Source organism: Anas platyrhynchos, chromosome 3 (assembly GCF_047663525.1).
Source record: "Anas platyrhynchos isolate ZD024472 breed Pekin duck chromosome 3, IASCAAS_PekinDuck_T2T, whole genome shotgun sequence".
Classification (NCBI taxonomy): domain Eukaryota; kingdom Metazoa; phylum Chordata; class Aves; order Anseriformes; family Anatidae; genus Anas; species Anas platyrhynchos.
This window is the reverse complement of record NC_092589.1, coordinates 83,830,923-83,851,410: the sequence shown is the minus strand read 5'-3', so window position 1 is coordinate 83,851,410 and position 20,488 is coordinate 83,830,923. Positions and strand designations below refer to the sequence as shown.

At 40.6% G+C, this 20,488-nt stretch overlaps 1 protein-coding gene across 1 annotated transcript in view; it reads left to right on the top strand.

The window, feature by feature from the left end:
- Positions 1-20,488, top strand: part of NT5E (5'-nucleotidase ecto) — a 24,375-nt gene extending 3,887 nt beyond the window's left edge. Inside the window, exons 2-9 of the mRNA XM_027454936.3 lie at positions 725-947; positions 5,951-6,139; positions 9,272-9,469; positions 11,010-11,161; positions 13,819-13,927; positions 14,773-14,922; positions 16,453-16,653; positions 18,343-20,488. Coding sequence (XP_027310737.3) covers positions 725-947; positions 5,951-6,139; positions 9,272-9,469; positions 11,010-11,161; positions 13,819-13,927; positions 14,773-14,922; positions 16,453-16,653; positions 18,343-18,500 — 1,380 coding nt within the window. The 3' untranslated portion in view covers positions 18,501-20,488. The remainder of the gene's footprint in view (positions 1-724; positions 948-5,950; positions 6,140-9,271; positions 9,470-11,009; positions 11,162-13,818; positions 13,928-14,772; positions 14,923-16,452; positions 16,654-18,342) is intronic.

The window sequence follows — 20,488 nt, the reverse complement described above, 5'->3', positions numbered from 1 at the left end:
GATACTCTTCAGACTTCACAGTGTTGAGGACGCTAAACCTGTATGCACACACATCTAGTGCAGATCGCCTACGGAGACCCTCACTGCCTGATATTGGATCTTCTTCGTCATGTTAGAGCTTCTGCATATGGATAATAGCTGGAAAATTACATTTTCCTGTTGTGGTAGAGCACACAAACTCTTGCTAAATGTTAGCGTAAATATAAACTGTGCTCCAAGCACAAGCTCTTAAAATACATGTTTTATTTAGAGATAAAATATATTGTCATTGGCATGTAGCACTTACTTTTTTTTTTTCTTTTTCTATTTTTTTTTTTTAACAATGTGTTTTCCATACAAAAAATGCATTTTTTCCATGATGGTTATTGTTAAGCCTCCCTCTTGCAGTTACAGGATGAAAAACCGCTGGGTTCTAATTTGGTGTATGAATGCAGACCCGTGTTTAGATAGGTTTTACATTCTGACTTTCACATCTGCATTGACGTAAGAGCATCTGAAAAGCAAAAACCTAAAAAAAAAAAAAAAAGAATAACATTTCTGTGTTTGTCAGAAACAGGAATGTGCTTTTTTTAACAAGCTACGGTGTTCTTGGAGAGCAACTTTTTACACCGGCAGATAACGACAGGACAAGGGGGAATGGCTTTAAACTACAAGAGGGGAGATGACAGTATTTATATTGAGTATTGGATGTCGGGTCTTAGATTTTCTTCTTGCTTTTCCACAGGCTTTGGGCAACCATGAGTTTGATGAAGGTGTGAGTGGATTATTGGATCCCCTACTTCGAAACGCTAACTTTACAATCCTGAGCGCAAACATTAAGGGAAACAGCCCATTAGGAAATGAAATGATGAAATATGTTTATCCTTATAAAATAATACATATTGGCTCTGAAAAAATAGGCATCGTTGGCTATACAACAAAGGAAACTTCCTTTCTTTCACAGCCAGGTATGTTTTCTTTAGTATGTAAGTCTATACCCTTTATTGCTATTGTATTACTTACATACTTCTCTGAATCAAAAGATGATGAATGGTTTCAGTTGAAAAGATTGTTGTTTTCTCAGGATATCGCTGTATGATTGAGCCTCTTAACTGCCTAATTTTTAAACTGGTAAAATTTGTTGACACAATTTTTTTCGTGCAGAACTGAATTATCTAGCGTCGCTGAATTATCTAAGAATATATTCTTAGAAGGCCAGTGAGATTGTGGGAAAGCTGGGGAGGAGAGAGGGGGTGCTTTGGGAGTGTTATTGGTGTCTTTGTTTGTAATTTATATTCATTCTGCTATTTATCCATTTATATAAGTTTGAAGTCATGAATACAGCTTACGTTTAGAGTGATGTGTATTGAAACAAAGATATCACTGTGTTGAAATTTTGCTAGTGGATGCATCCTTGCTTAAGCACTAGTAAAAGCAAGGAGAGCTGCTTCTGTGTTTTTGAAGCAGAAGTTGCCCAAGATGTTTTTGGCCTCTCGGATATTTCCAGAATTTAGACTACAGAAGGAACACCCATTCAACTTTTACAACAATTGCTTCATTCATGAGTAAAATTAGAGTTGATGAGGAAGAGACTTGTCCGTTTTTGACTATTTATTCCAACATTTAAGGGTTTTTGTTTTCAATAAAATGAAATGGAAACAAATAATTATAAATAAAATGAAAACATTTAAATCAACCATAGCAGATCTGAGTCACTGCCTGCTCACAGTTCAGCGCCCCTCTGAGAAAGTCAGACTTTCTTTCCTGCTTTTTTTGCAGTAGGTTTTAAAAGAAACTGGGGTGCCCTAAATGTTGATTTAAAACATTTTCCAGACTGAAAAAGGACTTCATATTATTACATCTCTTTCCAATGCATAGTAATAAATAAGTAATGTATAATGTTCCTGAGAAAATGAATATTCAGTACTTAAAGGAGGTATGATGTAAAACTGTTCCTTCTGTTCTGTTTAATTCTTGTTTGTTTAAGCTATTAGGAAGTGGGTGTCTGAGGTCAGAGCAGACTTCTGTGTCTGACTCCTATTTTACAATGCTGTGTTTTGGGGAGTCTTGTCTTATTTGTCCTCCAGTGAAAAAGAAAATTGATTGGTATTTCATGTAGACAACAGAATTTCACCTGTGCATGAGCGTGTGTCATCTGACATCATGCTGAGTTTGAGAAATGAATGTGTAGCCAATTTCGTCCAGTATTGTTCTTCTCTTAGAGCTAATAAAGTAGATCTTGGCTCTTCTTCCACACATTTGTGCTGGTGCCGTGAGATCATCAGGTTAACTTTCTTGCAGATAATTATACTACAGCAAAATCCAGATAGTGTTGGAGTGATCTTCTGAAGCATTTAAATACTCTTCCAGTAATATCTAAGTATTATATTGAATGTCTCAATATGCTGAGACATTTTAACAGCGGCCACAACTAGAAAAAACACTATTAGAAGGGACGGTTGGTTATCTCCATATATGCAGCTAAAGCAGCCCTAAGCTAAGTAGGGTACTTCTATTCCACAGTGTAACGGAACAGCAGGGCAAAATCTAACAGCTACCATTTATAGCAATCAGGGTTTTTACAACGTTCTGTTTTGCCTACTCATTGTGTGTGGAGGAACATTTGGAAGCTTTGAAAATGTGAGTTCAGGACATGTTAGTGTAGCTCAGTGACAGCATATCACCAGTATCCAGCAGTCATTCAGATGGATAACGTCATGGCAGAGGTAGGTTAGTGGCAAAATAATTTTCAACCTAATTCCTTAGTCCAATGAATATGATATTTAATGAATTTTAAGCTCAGCACCTTGCTTATCTCTACACACTTATTCCAGCTGATTCAGTTTGCTCAGCCTCTGCAATAATTGCTTTGGCATGCTGTACGCTCTTAGGGCATTTTCAAGGCTTCAAAATAGGAAGCTTGAAATTGCTGAAACGTGAATTCCTACATGACTACTTTCCACAGAAATTTTTTTGAGAGTGTGATTTCTTCCATTGTTAAGTCTCAATTACTACAACACAATTATGAGATTACAGCTTGTACTTTTCATAGTGCAAAATATCTATCAACATACTAAAATTAAAAAGTCCTTAAATCTCACTGTTCCCATTACAAAGGAACAAGTAATCTCTACTGAAGGTACTGTTAATGTTACTGTTTGGAAACCATAGGGATGAGGAACACTTAGCACAATTTATAGATTACAGCCAATTGGCAGTTTCTCTAAAGTTCCCCTCTGTGGTGCTGTACGCAGCTATCTCAGCTGAATGCCCAGCTACGTGTCCTGCAAGAGATGTTCATACCTTGGTACACTGACAGAGTTGTCTATGTACTTGCTTTGCGCTGGCAATCCCTCCCAAGACTATATTTCCCATATTAGATGCTAGTGGCTCACTTGCTTTTGTTCTGACAGTATGTTGTAAACCCCCAAAATAGCAAATACTTTTATCTGTCCTGAGGGGTGCCCCATACGTGTTTGGTGCTGTAAAGTATTATGTCTCATTTTGTCCACTGTCTTTTTATATAAGGTAGAAACCCAAAGAAGCTTAGTCTAAAGCCCTGCAGGCAGCAAAATATTTACTAAAAATATCAACTTGGCCAGTTTTCTTAAAATGGAATTTGAAATTCCATTTATCCCACTTTGTCCTGGCTGGCTTGTGTAACATTGTTAACGTGCAGCCAGTTCTTTTTCCTTGCTCTGTTTGGATGTTTTATCTGAAACTCTACCTCCAGCTAGAAAGAGAAGAGGATGTCACCTCCATTTAGTAAGTTGAGAGAGGAGTGAAATACTGACACAAGCAACAGGTAACTCTTATTTAAGGCCTATGTTTCAATTCAGATGTTTTAGAAAAAAAAGGGGAATGGAGTACTAGGCCGCATGTTGCTTTTTGCCTGATTTCCTAGAGAAATGAGGAATTAAATTGCTCTTGTGGTTCCTCACTGTACAATTTTTGAACCTGCTGGGCAATTTCAGCAAAGTTTGATGAAGTGTTGCAGTGGCAGAGACACCAAGTTGTGTGGTAAGCCATGACTAGGTCAAGGGGAGGATATGAGGGCAGTCCCTGCGTCCCCAAAGCAGAAATCCCTTTTTGAGGGTGAGGAGAGGTGCAGAGAAGTGCCTGCTGTCACAGCCAGTCCATGTTTGACCCTTTGGAGATCTCAGCTCTGATCCCCACACTGTGGTGTGAGTGGCCACAGGAGGTGAGATGAGCACCTTGACGGGCCTACACTCAAGGTGCGCTTCTTGCACTTTGTCTTCTGCCAGGAGCCATGAACTAGGCCCAGCTTCTGTCAACCACAAGGATGTACAAAGAGAGGCTGAACTTGGTGGCCTGGAGAAGAAAAGCTGAAGGGAATCTAATTGCAGTCTTTCACTGTCTTAAGGGGGTTTATAGAGAAGACAGGAAGAAACTCTTTTGAGAAGGGCCCAGAGAAAGGACAAAAGACAATGGGCTCAAGTAGCACCACAGGAAATTATGGCGGGATGTAAGGAAAAGATTTGTCACGGTCAGAGCGGTTAAGCCCTGAAACAGGTTGCCCAGCGAGGCTGTGGATTTTCAGCTGGCTTGGACAGGGCCCTGAGCAGCCTCATCTGGCTTTGAGTTCCTGCTCCGAGTGGGTTTTGGAGTCGGTGGCCCCCGGAGGTCCCTTCCAACCTCAATTAGTTTATGACTCTTTGATCCTAAGAAGAGGTCCACAGGAAGAAAATGTGGGGATGCTCTACACAATTTACTCCGAAATGTGCAGTACAGAGATTCCCTCTGGCAGTTGTAGAACTATTCAGTGGGTGTGGTGGTTAACCAATTTATATAACCCTCTTTTATCTCTTCCATTGTGGCAGTTTCCTCTTCATTTCCTGAGACGTTTTGCATTGAATCATGAATTAGTTTCACTCCTCCCTTTGTTATGAAATAATGTAAATCTTTTGACTTTAAAGGCATATTTCAAAACTGTTTGATCAAAAAAACTCCGCAGGCAGGAGAGGCATTAGGTAGACGGAGAATTGGTAGGAACAGCTTTTCAGCTGTCTTCACCGGAGAGTTTGCGATTACAGTTGTTGACTGTGTTCTTAAACTTTGTTCTTAAATCTTGGTCAAAGAAATTAGCCTCTTACATAGGAAGTCCTTTTGCGCAACCATAAACACTGTGGCCAGGTTGAAAGTGCATGTTTGTCTAGCGTTCCTGTAACCGTTTGTCACGTTAGAATAACTTCAGCAGGCACAGAAACATTTCGGAAAGGCTGTGAGTTTCCCAACATTGTAGTCCAGAGGAGCTTTCTCCTTTCCGGACTTTCCATTCTTTATGTTCTCATTTTGGGACAGCAGCTCAGTTGTGCTCTGTGCTGCCATTTGGTATTAGCGGTTCGTTAGGTGAGATAGTTTGTATAAAAAGGCAGTTCAGAGTGTAGTGCAGGACTTTGAAGAAGTTGACGTTTAAAGCCTCAGAAGAGGGGGAAAAATGAGATGAGCCTACAGTACAAAGAGAGAGAGAGAACCCAGGAGAAGGTGGAAGTTCTCAAAGAAATGCAATATGGGAAGAAAAAAACTTTATAGTGCTATACTAGTGTTTATATCCAAGCACTTACTGACATACGTAGTCTCCTTTCTCCTAGCTTAATAACAATCATAATCATCATCATCATCATAGTAAAAGCTGTTTAATTTGCGATGCCATAATTGGCATAATTGTATTTATTTTTAATGGAGTTATAACGTTTAGTATAGGGAAGTATACACATTTCAGTGGAAAAAAAAAATTGAATTTGTCTAAGCACGCAGAGACTCTTGAGAGACTGGAGAACATCAGATCAGATTAGGAGCTTGAGCCAACTAAGTATTTTTGAAAGCCACTGCTATTCAAAGTTTCATTAGTCACATAAAATAATATCACTATCACATAGTATCTGTTGGAAAAACTAGTAATTAAGGTATTTTGTAAATACATTCATGTTTCTCCCTTTTTTTTTTTAAGGTAATGACGTAATCTTTGAAGATGAAATTGAAGCATTACAAAAACAAGTGAACAAACTTACTGCGATGGGTGTGAACAAAATCATTGCACTAGGACACTCTGGTTTTACTGTGGACAAAGATATCGCCCGAAAAGTGAGAGGAGTGGATGTTGTAGTCGGAGGACATACAAACACATTTCTCTATACAGGTATTTTACTACTTACTGGAGTGTTATTTCTTTAGAAAAAGCTGAAACTGATAGTTTCTCCTTAAGCTCAGAAAACTTTCACAGATGTAGTTTATTGCTGACAGTGCTGGGCCAGTTTCACAGCTGGTACCTCTCCATAACTTCCATGGAAGAAACTATCTAAACAGTCAGTGAGCAAGAAGTGCCCTAACTCACTGAAATGTTCCTTACTGCTGCAGATGTGCAAGGTCACCTAGACAAAGCAGGACACAGGTGGCAATATTAAATATTAAATAATAATTATTGCCACACATACAGTATGTGTTTCAAGTTTAGATAGATAAAAGAGTAAACAAGATGTTTACATTTAACCTTATATGTGACAAAACTGAGAAAATCAGTCATATAAAACTTCAGAGTGATACTAACATTCATCTTATGTGGAGTCTGATTCTGCATTCATAGGCTTATCTTAGGCTTGCCACTAAAAAATGCCTGTACTTCTCCCCTTTCTCAGTTTTCCTCTATCTTGTTCAGCCCCTCTTTTCACGTGACTTTATTCTTTTCTCCCCTAGAGATAAACGTTTTTCCAGAGATGAACATTGTCAATAAGATTTAATTTCTTCTGCTACTTTAGGCAGAGCCTGCCATCAGCAGCTCGTTCCTTCTCCAGTGCTGCTTCCTTCTCTGTGCCGCAAGTGGAAAAACAACAACAAAAAGTGTTTTTTAAAAGCATAGAAGATAGCACATTAAATTTAGCAGAAACTTAATTAACTGATTGAGAGTATGAATGGAATTTTCTATAATTTTCAGTAAAATTTCACTTGTGCCTCACTAACAGGGTAGCGCCATGTACCCAGGTACTTCACTACTTATAAGAATTTGCACTTTTCATCCCCTCCTCAGCCCACTCACCTCCTTTCACTTTCTCACCAGAGACAGCATCTTCGTATTTCCTCGTCCCAGCAGGAACTTCTCTTACCTGAACTTGCCCCAGCTCCCCTTGAGCATTTGCAGACTTTTGGCATCCACAGCACCTGGTGGCAGGGTGTTCCAGCACTGATATGTGCATCCTACAGGAACCTTGATCTTTTTTTTTTTTTTCTTCCCCCAGTTTTCAGCCTGCTGCCTGCAGCTGGCATTTTTGGCAGTTTTATTCAACTCTTTGGAAGATGGAAAAACAAAGGATGTACACAGTACTTGAAGTGTGCATTCATCGTGGATTTACACGGTAGAACACGGACTCCTTTGCAAAGAGGAGTTTTTTAGCCAATTTAGCCAATGCCTGTAGTTTGTGCCTCAAAATGGCAGCTGTAGTAGTCTGATAGTGGGGCACCACCTGAGATGAGAAGAGGTGTGCCTGTGAACTCTCACAGGTGGAGATGGGATGTGAACCTGGAGATCTCAGCCCGTTGAGCACTCCACAATTCCAGGCTGTGACTCGTGGCACCTCTTTGGGGCACACCCAGTGGTGCTTTGACCACCACCACCATCATTTTGAGACACGAGCTCCATCCAGGCACTGACTAACAAATCTTTGCTGTAGTAGTCAAAATGTCCCTGTTCACAACTGAAACTAATAGAAACTGACTATAGATAGAAACTAAAATGAAGACCAGAAAGCATAACTTCCTTCTGCTAATGTTTCCATTCATTCAAGGACTAAACAAGGGCAAGAGATCAAAACCAATTCCTTTTTCAGTTCCAAAACCCCAAAGTCACGTTTGCATGCGTAAATCCTTCAGGGTTCTCATTAGTTGCAGGATTTCTTAAATTCTTCCCCAAATAAACGTCAAATAGTGAAGAGGTCTGGGCACTACCAAGAAACCAACTCTGTTGGCTGGGGTAAAAGTAGAAAAAAAATAGTTCTCTGGTGAATTTGGTTCAGCTTGTCATTTGTTACAGCCATTCTCGCTGGAGAAGAGAAGGGATTAGAGATAAATATGAATTGCATTAGTGTTCTAGAAGGAACATTTGTCACGCTTATCATCCCTGGATTTCATGTTACATAAACAACCTTAAATGAGAGGAAACCAGCTGTGCCGTGAGCAGTGCAAGCCAGGCTCCTGCTTTCCTCCCAGTTCACGTCCTGTGCACATGCTCTCACACTCCCCAGCCCATGGGCACCCCAGCTCTTGCCCATCAGACTGCAACAGTCCCGTGGACAGGAGAATGGGAAAAGAGCTGCAGGATTTGGTGGGGCTCTCTCATGGAGCGTGCAGCACCTCCCAGAGCTGCCTGACCTTGGTTTTCACTGACAGGGGTGGAAATGCTGACAGGAATATCTGAGGTGTGATGCCTCTCAGATAACGTTATCAAGGGCACAGAGGAGGCTTGTACCCTTGGGGCAAGAGCTGCACGGATTCCTCTGCCACTTTCCTCCTCTGCATAGTTTCTAAATCCTGTGGAAGCCTATGCTGATTGAGCCAATACCTCTCTTCTCTGGAAATATCTTGCTGTAATTTATCTGTTTCCAAGTCTGGCATCTAATCACTCTTCAAACTTTGCAGGTAGATAAGTATTTTAAATCCGTGACTACTTAACTCTCACACTGATAAAGTTTGCTTTTGCAAAACGTTCACAGCCTGCCTGAAATTTTGGAGACCAAGTTTGGTATAGCAAAAAAAATAAATTAATTAAAAAGTCAGCTGGATGTACAAAAAAATTTACAGAACTCTCTGTAAATATTCTTACTGCATGTTATCAAAAAAAAAAAAAAAGTTTACACTTTTTTTCTCTCTGTTTTACTAACATTCTTGTTTTCTAGCTGATACACAATAAAGTAGTGTGAGGGCTTTTCAGCCAGAGGCTTGTGTGTGTGCGCTACTTAGAGGTTTAGATTGGGATAATCAGGATGAAAAGTGCCTTTGTTGCTATTGTGACATGATGTCATGGAGGAGTGTGCTGTCACAACTTAAAAAACACTGTGGTGGTTATTGGAGCTCGAGTCCTGAAAACAACGTCCTCTCTTATGAATTAACATAACAAGACAATTAAATGTGTGCTTGTCCTCTCATACGTTCATAGCTGCTTCTGCTTAATATCCTGCTCACCTATTTTTTTTAAGGATGAGAGGCATTTGAATTGTCATTCTAAAAATTCCTTGAAGGTCACACAAGCTGAAGACCCTCTTTACATGGCTGTCTCATGCAGGCACCCCGCCCTCTACCGAACAGCCAGATGGCCCCTATCCATTCATGGTTGACTCAGACGATGGGAGGAAGGTGCCGGTCGTACAAGCTTACGCTTACGGAAAGTATCTCGGTCGCTTAAACGTTACATTCGACGAGAAAGGAAACGTGGTCGAAGCTGTTGGAAACCCTATTCTGCTGGACAGCAGTGTTCCTGAAGGTATGTGAATTAAAAACTTGAATCTGCCTGCAGCCCTCTACCCCAGTTCAAGTGCTGTTGTGTTAAATACACAGCGCAACATTGCGGAAGAATTCGGCTTGCTTCCTGCACTTGCAGATGACTTTGGTGCAAGTTTCAGGTTGTGTAACTGTTGTACCCATTGTCTTACATATTTCCTCTTCTAAACAGTGAGATATAAAGGTCTTAAGGTCTTGGAATATGCACAAATGCAGTGTATGTCTTTGCCTGTTGGAAATCATTGATAGTCCTTTTGTGGGAAGTTAGGTGATACATTACCTTACCATTCAGCAAGACCCATGGTGGGCATCTCTGTAATTAGGATTTTAAATATTATGATGACTGGGTTCTTCAGAACAGAGTTCAGGGCAGGAGACAAATGTTGAAGTATTAAAAAAAAAAAAAAAAAAAAAGGAATACTCTGACAACGTGCAAATACAATGTACAAAGCCCACATCTTCCTGTTGTCAGTGCTGAGGGTGCTCCATGTTTAAGCTCTGGAACACTTGAGCTGGAAGGAGAGTCCCTCTGCTGCTTTCTGTCCATAACTCTGCCCAGGCTGTGTCACATACTTCTTGTCTGCTCTGCAATTGCCTGTGCCTGATGCTCTGTTCTCTGTTTTGTTTCTTCACCCGTGTTTACTGTATGAAGCTCTGATCTTTCACCAGGTTTTCTGGATTCTACTAGAGCATTACTAAAATAAATCTTTTAAAAATTACGTTTTCAGAGCTATCATATGTTATTCTCAGTGATATATTAATTTAATGAGATGATGATAAGAGGCTTTGCGCTCTGATATCAGTAAGAGCAAAAATTCAGCTATGTAGGTGCTCTGATTTTATAAATGTAACATTTGAACATAACATTATACCATTATACACGCTGCTGTTGCTGACAAAGTTACATGGCAGATTGCTTAAAAGTAACAGCTGATATAAAGCAGTAGAGACATGATCTGTCCGCATATGCAAGTATCTTTGTATCTGTTTATTTTCAACTAGATTTGCACAGATGAACATATAGAATTAATTCTTATAATGTGTGTTTTGTTTTTTTCCCTTGGCATTGATATTTGAGCTAGTATTCCTTTTTGTACTGTGTTAAAGGGTAGGAAGCTATATTTAGAAGGGGAAAAAAAAAAAAAAAGAGGGATGATGCCAAATAAAGACCAGGCTCACTTATATTTTAAAAATTCTTGTACAGTAGCTGTCATCTACCAAGGCAGAGGCTAGAAACCCCCAACTATCAGAGATTACAACAGGACTTGGCAAAAATATGTTTAAGAGTAAGAGAAAGATAGCCTTGCTGCAGCAAGGGAATAGTTTATTTTCACTGGATTGTGTGGTTCCGCTGGCTCCCTCTCTAAGCTTTGTTTAAAGCAAGAGTAGATGCCAGCATGTTGGAAAAGCCCTTCGGGAAAGTGTGACATTTTAGAAGCATAACGAGCATGCTTTTTTCCTAAGCTTTGCACATTAAAAATAACCGCGCCGCTTGTTTTACACTTTTATCCTCCTTTTTATAGATGAGCACATTAAAGAAGAAGTGGAAAAATGGAGGAAAAACCTGGGGAATTACTCTCAGGAGATTGGAAAAACCAGTGTTTACCTGAACGGGACAAGCCAAGCGTGTCGCTTCCAGGAATGCAACATGGGCAACCTGCTCTGTGATGCTGTGGTAAGGAGTTGCCACCACAGGTGGCAATCATATCCATGTAATTACTCGAGAGCTAGCAGATGAAGGGCTCCCAGGCTCTGAACTATCTCTGTGTAGGCTCTCTGCTGCTTTCCATCACTGTAACGTCTTGTGATTCCTTAGAAAGGTCTGGCAGGAGCAAGGCTACAGCAAATCTCTCTTTGTAGAGCGAGGAGCAGTTTATTCTCTGCACAGATCCTCGTACAGAGAACTGCTTGTTCACAGCTGGCTCCTGCAGGTGCTGAGGCTGCAGTTTTAAGCTCTGTCACCCGTGATGCTGCTGCCCCGCTTCTCGCTCTGACAAGTGAGTGTGCCCAACGTGTTTGTCTCAGCCAGTGCTGGCAGTGCCCTTCTACGGACTTGTCATGAAACAGAGCCAGGACCCAGGGGCTGGAAGATCTTAGGGTATTATCAGGGCCTGAGGGCACCGCCAGCCCTCTCTGTCCCTGCCCACCTGCCCCAGGACCCCACCTCAGCCCCAGGACCGGTCGCCAGCTCTCCACAGCCCTGCCCATCCCCAGGGAGGTGCTGGGTGTCTGGGGCTGCCCCAGTGTCCCCAGTTGCCCTGCTCCTGGCCAGGGTGGTGAGATGGGACCTGGCTGGTGGCCCTGCTCTGATGGACCCCACGCAGAGACCAGAGGAGAGAGGAGGATGAACCATGGTTTACCCAGTCCATGTTACTGCTTTTCTTGCAATCCTCATGATAATTCTTAGTTCATGGGCTAATTTCCAGATTAGATTAAGATCTGGGAATTCTGCATTCAGTTGTGCTAAAATGGCACCGCCTTGCTTTTTCTTCCTGCGAGCCACTCTTGTATGTTTTTTTGGAAGGAAGGAAGGAAGGAAGGAAGGAAGGAAGGAAGGAAGGAAGGAAGGAAGGAAGGAAGGAAGGAAGGAAGGAAGGAAGGAAGGAAGGAAGGAAGGAAGGAGAAAAATCATGTATTTCCTCATTTTTTACATTTAAAGAAAATCACTTTGTTGTCCTTCATAAGTCTGTAGATTTTCTTGATACACATTTTGCCTTGGGCTGTCAAACTCTGGTTTGGTAGATATCTGTAGCCAACCATCTGCATTCATCGTAAACCCACACTGTAAACCCTTTATGTTCTTTGCCATACCAGTTATAAGCTTGCTTTCCTGTCTGGTGCTGTGCATTCAGGGGTAGTAAGGGAAAAAAAAACAGACCTTTCTGTACCATGGGCTTGAATATTTAGAGCTGTGCATGGAAATCTGGAGACTGAGAAATGAGAAAGGTTGATGGAACAATTGTGCTGAGTCAAAACAGAGGTGTCCATGTTCAGTGGAGCTTCTCAAACAGGAGCCCAAAACCTCAGGATAACAGGTTGACAGGAGCAGATGGCATTTACAAAGGAATTTAAAGGAACTCAGATGAAAAACTGCTGATTTGTTAACTGCAGTGTGCAAGCTTTTGTTCCCAAACTGCCTCCGTGCTCAGGGCTGGAGAGCAGTTGAGTGTAGGAGCAGATTGTAAGCATTTTTTGTGGGGTACCGAGGAATTACAATTTGTAATCCTGATGTCTGTTCCAATTGCTAAATTAGAGGGTATAGCTCAGACTGAAAAATCAGCAAAAAAAAAATCCATTCATTAAACAAGAATTACAAACTCAAGAATGGATCTGGCCTCAGGGAACACCAGTGAGCACTAAGCTGGACACACAAAGGATTTATGCACCTGTAAGTTAGAGGCTGCAAACACTTAGCCTAGGGGTGCAAGGGAGAAAGGGTCCCTGTTTGTTCTTCAGTTTGCATCCTGCTGTGCCCACCACTCATGACTTTATAGGCATCAAATATTTTCCTTCCATCCTCTCTTTACCAGAACAGAGACCTACCCTACATCAGCATGCTATGATCGGATGCTTCCCTGTGTCTTTGACCACCCTTGTCACCCCTCTCTGCATCTTTTCTAGATTTACTTTTTTTTTATTCTTGAGATGGGAAAACACACTGACTCCTATCCAACTTCCACATGCTCTTCTTGATTTTTATTGGCTTCTGTCATGCCCCTCCTGTAGTTTTCTCTTTGTGAGACTGACAAGTCATAACCACAGCCATTCCTGTATGGAAACGAGCCCATCCCTTCCATTATCCTTATTTCCTTGCTCTGAACCCTTTCCTGTTCTACTCAGTTATTTCAATGGGTTGACACTGTAGGCTCATCATCCTTATGCGACTGAATAAATCCCTCATCTCCGTTTTCCTTACTACTTATCATGTCCCAAGCAAATATTATATTGTCCTTGCGTTTTGCTTTTGTCAGAGTTGGGACACTGTTGGAGACATGATCCTGCACAAAGCAGAGATTGGGGTCTGACCTAGTATGCCTGTCTGATATTCCTCCACTCCCCGACATCTTTCTAGTTTGCCAAGAGCGTTCCAAATAGTAAAGACCAATCCTTTTCTCAGCTGGCCTGCCCTGATAATGTCATATATGCAGACACTATGGGAAAGTTTGAGAGTTCTCTACAGGAAAAGACAAAAATTTTTCTTCTGAAAAGTTTTTAAAAAAACGTATTTTATTTTTTTTTATCTCAGTCTCAGTCTCAGTATTGTGTGTAAATTTCTCCAGCCTAGACTAAGTGAAGATTAAAAAAATCAGTTTAAACATTTACCTTTGGCAGCTTTATGAGAATGTCAGACATCCGGATAGAAAGTCGTGGAACCATGTCTCGATGTGCATCCTGAATGGAGGTGGGATTCGGTCGTCCATTGATGAACAGAGAGCTAATGGTACGTAAAGCTGCGTGCTGAATGACAACTTTATCAAGAAGGAGCAATCAAGTTATTGTGCAAGCCTGAATGCAGTGTTAGGTACGGGCTTGTCTTGATGGGATTTGCATAGAGTTTGGCAGCTGTTTCAAACTCTCTGAAATAGTTATCCATCATAACAGCACAACTGCACTCAGGCTGACATTCGCGGAAGTTTTTAATGTTGTTTGTACATGATGCTTTTTAACATTTTGTTCTCTCTCCTTGCTGTTGTGGAACAAAGAAAAACAGTGGCTGCTCTTTACCTCCTACCATAGAGCGGCATGTGCTACGGTGGCTGGAAGCTTTCTGTAGTCTGCCACAGAATACATGAATATGTTTGTCTTCTGAATGCTAAGGTTTTCTTTACAGTTCTTATTTTCCTGATATCAGATAAATGAAAACTATAAAAACCAAACAAACAACAAAAAAAAACCACATTTTTCATTTTAGCTAAATCCTTCTCTAGGACCACACGAGTAAATCTTAAGCGATTGGGAAAATTGCCTGACTTGTAGTATGAATTTCTGGTTTTCTTCATCTCAGGTTGATGGTTTGTAATCTGTTTTAGTAGAGGTATTTGAACACAATATTGTACACAATACATGCAGTTACATCACACTCAGATTTACTTGTCGTGTTCAGCTGGATGACAATGACAAAGGTTCATTGATTGGGACAATCAATGTGATCCTCACCTGCACCTCAATTTCTCACACTGTATTTGCCATTTTCCTTGTCAAAAACATGTTGCTAAACAGTCCTAAAATAGTACTGAGAATTTGTTATTTTTTTTAGTGGATGTAAATAAAGTCTCGTTCCCCCAGGTAGCATTACTATGGAAGATTTGCTCTCTGTTTTGCCATTTGGAGGTCGTTTCGATTTGGTGAAGCTGAAAGGCTCCACGCTGAAAGAAGCTTTTGAGCACAGTGTGCACAGGTACGGGAAAGGAACAGGAGAGCTGCTGCAGGTTGGAGGTATGCTGTCTTCCTTCCTCCTCTTGGTTTTCCAAAACAGCCGACCCCTCCGCGGGCCTTGCTTGCGTGACACCTGGAAGGCATTTGCGTTGCCTCCTTAAGAATGGAAAGCAAGCTGGCAACGTATCCCAGCTCCGTGCCTCACGCGTGCCAGCTAACTGACACTATTTATCCTGAATATGTTTTTGCTGAGCCATGGGAGCCCCCACAGCGCACAGGCAGCAATGGGATTCCCAGTTGTTTCAGTAACCCATAACTGGCAGCAGTTTAATTATCTACAGGAAGAGATGGTCAAGCAGAGCTGTAAGTTATCGCTGTAGCAAGCTCCTGTTTTCAGTTCTTCACTGAAAGCCTGCCTGAAATCCCAGACCAGGCTTCCCTGCCACGTCGTTGCCAATTTCCAGTTTATCAAAATCAGTTTGTGCCATTGCCTAACGGCTAGAGATGTGTTCAGAATTAGTCCGAGCAGGCTATGGAATTGCTCCAGTGAATTTCTAAATAGTTTAGGGATGAACAGTTAATATTAAAAACATACACGTTTCTTGAATCACAGCTCCCCAGATACTTATCCAGATGTGTGCTAGGCTACAACCATGTTTATTCCTGCTCTCCCTGTGATGCTGTGCGGGTTCCTTTGTTTACCTAGCAGAAAAGCTAGGCTCCACGGGCAGGGGCTGAGTGATGTCCCCATCCATGCCTCTCCCCATGTATGCTGGTGATGGGGACACATTATCCCCTGTAAGATCCAGAACCCCACGTGCCAAGGGCATGGCCCATGTCTCACATACAGCAGCGAGTTACTGTTAGGATAAAGCAGCAGCAGCAGCCCTTCCACTGCCTTCTCGTAGAAAAAAAAGCAAGCAGAAAAGGCATCTAGTAGCTCTGGAAAGGGTTCAGGACAGAAGATGCAGAGGAGGAGAGCCAAAGTTGGAAGAGACGCTGTGCTTGGGGCTAGCTTTAGTGGCTTCCTGAGCAGCGAATTCTTGGCAGTGCTGTTCCCAGGGCCTAGCCCTACCCAGGCTTTTAACGAGGAAGGTTCACAATGAGAAATCTTCATTCTTCTTCATCAAGTAGAAGCCACAACATTCAGTCCTGGCTTAGCTTTCTTTCCTTCAGCACAGTGCTTATTATCCATAATAGGCTGGCTGACTTGAAAAGTCATCTCAACCAACAAGAGCATGGAAAGAAAAGGCACGTGCTGAGAGCATTCAGGGAAAGTATTTTTATCTTGCAGTATCCTAACCCAATTTGTTTCTGTGAAAAAGGTGACAAGAAGCAAACAGGTGATCAGACAAGTAACCAAGGCGGGGCAGTACTCCAGCAACTCTCTAAACTCGTGGGTTTGCTTGGATAAAACTTGATTTGTGTGTGAAGAAAACACAGAATTATCAGTATCCCTCAGAACAATATAACCCCAATCACAGAAGCTGATGTAAAGAATCTTAAAAGCGATGGAGGGTGTTGCTTCTAGCCCCTTGTGCTTGAGAGGCACTGCAGGAAGCAGTACTCAAACACCTATTCTTTTTGTAGGCATCCACGTAGTCTATGATCTCTCCAGAGACCCAGGAAACAGAGTTGTTAGCATAGAAGTGCTTTGTACAGCCTGCAGAGTCCCAGCCTACGTCCCACTGCAGATGGATGAAATATACAACGTGACTCTGCCGTCCTACATGCTCTTCGGTGGAGATGGCTACCACATGCTCAAAGAGAAACATCTGGCGTACGAGAAAGGTAAGCACAGGCTCTAAGAAGGTAGCAGACAATTCCTGAAAGCTAAAAGATCTTCCTATATACGTGTCAGATTTTTTGCTTTTAGTGGATAAATTTGTTTCTAATCTGATGGCTCTGGGTTGCTAGTTTTGCTTTTAGTTAGCATTTTTATTTTTTTTTAATCACAGTTAAATCATAAAAGTTACAAAAGTTTGAAAGCTTCAAAAAAAAAATTGAGCCTTGTCAGTGCTTAGAGAGTGGTTCTGAGATCATGGTAAATCAGTGAAAAAGCAAAAACCACACTAGACTAAATATTATGCGTACTGCCTTGCACACGTACCAATTACCAAACAATGGGTCAAAAGGAAAGGTGCTATTTCTGTTAGACCTCCAAATTCTGCTCTGTGGAAGCATTTGCAAAGGCAGAACTGGCTTTGTCCTACTTGGGGACATGCAGCTCAGGTGAGCAACACAGGTGGAGGGGAGGAAAAGACACCAGCTTGTTCTGCAGGCATTACCCCATGCCTCCAAAAGCATTGGGCTTCTCACAAGTTCTACAGCCCGAGGTGTTTTCTAATGTTGTTTGAACATCCTTTACAGTAGTATATAAACTACTAGAAATTCAGCATTCCTACAGTTAACATAGACGTCTTTTAGGACAACGGGCCGCTTTGAAAAGTTTTTGAGATTAAAATTAATTATTTCTGAAGACATACACACACACAAAGAAAGATGTAATGCCCTATTAAAAAGAAAAACAAAAAAGAAAAGAAAAAAGAAAAAAGTATCTTCTAGGAGCACGTCTGTATCATCTGAAACTTACCCTGGGTATGTTCTGATTCGAGACTGATTATAATTATAATTGAGTTAAGCATGTTTGTACTACCAAAAAAACACTTCCTTACAGACTATTCCTCGGTTCTGCAGGATGTTTTAATTTAGATTTGATTCTCACAAGTGGGAGTGATGTTTACAATCAAATTCAGCCTTGAATGGGGGGTAGCAGCGGTGTGGTTTTTAGAGAATAACTGTTTACACAGGAATAAACTCACATAGAAACAATTAGGAATAGTGAAAGGTAACACTGAAAGGTTCTTGTTGCATCTTCAGTAAATGAGAGGGGGCAAAATAATAAAAGCTTTCAGATGGAAATATTGCACGATCATGGATCAGAAGTGGGTTAAGAGGAGATGGCTGGCTGCAGTGACTCAAGAGGGTCTTCCACTCCAGAAAATTTGTGCACATAGGCTAGAGATTCTTCCTAAAAAAATAAAAATAGTTAAATTTGAAAAAGGTGCAATTGACAACTCCACCAGATCCATAGCACTCTACCCAAAACTGGTGGGAGACCTCAACCTACCCCCATCTGATTGGAAATTACCATTGTAACAGAGAGAAGCAAACAAACAAGAAAGCTAGACGTAGCAAAGGTGGTTTTTGTTTTAGTAAAATGTGAGATCACAAAAAAAATTTGATTACAAACCACCACGGTGGTTTTAGATTTCATTTGTGCACAAAAAACAACTCTCCACACCCATATGTTGTCCTGACGGCAGGCCTTCTGATCAGGAGGATCATATGCAGCAGAAAACTGTCAACTTTAAGACTTGAGCTAAAACTGCAATTGTAAATTAAAGTTTTGTATGGAGCTTGACTGCTGCAGAGAACATTAACTTTTTTTTTTTTTTTTTTTTTTGCTTATCTGCTTAGGTGAACCTGATGTAGAAGTTGTTTCCCGTTATCTGGACAGAATGAAGAGAGTTTATCCAGCAGTTGAAGGTCGAATAAAGTTTTCTTCAGGAAGCCTTGTCCAAGGAAGCCTTACCCTGATTTCCATAGTAGTGACTGTAACGTTCTTGCATACCTGATTTTTGCTCATTGTTTACATTTAGAAGAAGACGGAAGGAAAGAAATGGTGCTGAGGAAGGGAAAAGAACTGCTGTCTTTTCTCAAAATTTAAAATGAACGAATGTTTTGGTTTCTGCATGTAGCCAGTAAATAGCACAAGTGATTATCTTTGATCTGGTAGAGTCATTGAAGTGAATGAGTGGGCAGAACTCATGGCTTACGTTGAAGCAGCAGGTACAAACAAATGTGCATAACCCACAATTCAGGTTGAGGTTACAAGAAGCAAAAGTATCAGTCCTCCATCACAGAACAACCACTAACCAAAATGGGCTGTTCTTAATTCATCAAATTATTTTAGCTGTTTCAGTGAGTTGATTAAGAATCTGATACTAGTAACATAAACAAGCTTCTGAAAACATATTATAAAGACATTATAAAGACATATTATAGGTATGTGTATCTCCCGTTAATCTCCACTCAGGGTGTAAGTTTTCAAACTAGTAAGTCTGGCTGCTTCCAGTTATCTTACCTACACCAATGCCTGAAAGAGCTGGATTAAACTCAGTGTCATGAAAAGCACTGATCCACTTCTGTGCAATTAAAAGTTCTTGCATTTTACTTTTTAAGATACAGCAGCCCCTTTTGTATTTCCCATTAATAAAGAGCACAAGAAAAGTTTGATTTGATTTGGATAAATGTTGACAAAACAAGTATGTAACTTCAGCATTCAATATGGCAACTTTGGGGACTGTAGCTAGAGTAAGGTATTTAAGAATGTTTCATATAAAGATGCTCAAATTTACACCTTATTCCAAAGACCAAAGCACAGGACTCCTGAGCATTACCCTGTACCAGCAATGTTCACATCAGATATACACACATTGATTCCTGCAGCACTATGGAGTCCTTTAAAAGTTGGCCAGTAATGAGGCTTTTTACAGCATAACCTGGCTTTATCATAATTGTGATTGTAATTTAAAAGCCTATTTCCTACATGGGGAGGCTAAGCTTAAAAAATACACAGTTATAAGAGGCAGGCTAATGAGCATAAAGTCAGAAGTAGGATGAAATGCTAAGTCTACATTTCTGATGTTTTATCAAGGAATGATTGCTTATAAATGAGTATAAACAATGCTATTTTTTAAATATAATTTCCATTCAGAATTTTGACATCACCGTACCTCCTTATTGCTTATTGCTGTATTAAACCGACGTGCATAATTTTGAATAAACCTACTTCAATTTTCTGGAAAGCAAATTACGCTTTTTTCAAGAGTCAAGCTACTCACTTAAATTCAGTGCACCTGTAGATTAAATGGAGGAGTTGTATAATATTAAGATAAACTTCAGTATGTTTAAATTTCAAGACATCATTAGTTTTCACATAAATTCAAGGGTTGTGCATGAAAAGATCTGGACTACTGCTATTTGTCTCCCTGGTCTAGCGCAGCTGACCTTGACACAGAACCAGTTCTAACATGGCACTGATGATTCGTCAAATCTAGCTCCTCAAGTTATCAATTTACAGAATGGTCTTCCCTAAATCAACATAAAACCAGTAACAGAGACTACATTTATAGACTGAGCTGTACCTGCACATTTTGTTTTTTGTTTTGTTTAAAAAAAAAAGTTACAATTCCTCTTTTGGTATACCCAGAGGGAAATAACACCTCTACCTTCTTTTGGCAAACAGAAGGAAAAAGTATAGACAAAAGCAGTATAGACAGTTAATGCAAATTGTATAGACAAAGAACAGTAATGCTGCATTAGGTAAGTTTGGCTTGTTTGTAAAAAAAAAAAATAAAATAAAATAGGGAGTGTATGAAAAAAATTTCAAGGAATGTCTATTAACATATTTCTGTGCTGTTCTTTGAGTAAAACTTCTTAAAAATCTATGTATAAGTACTTTTAAAGTGTCTTTTATAAAGGCTGAGCCGACCAAATAAGGTTTACAGGAAAAATCTTCCATACATTTTTGTGCTAATAAATGCTTAGAAAACACTAAGAA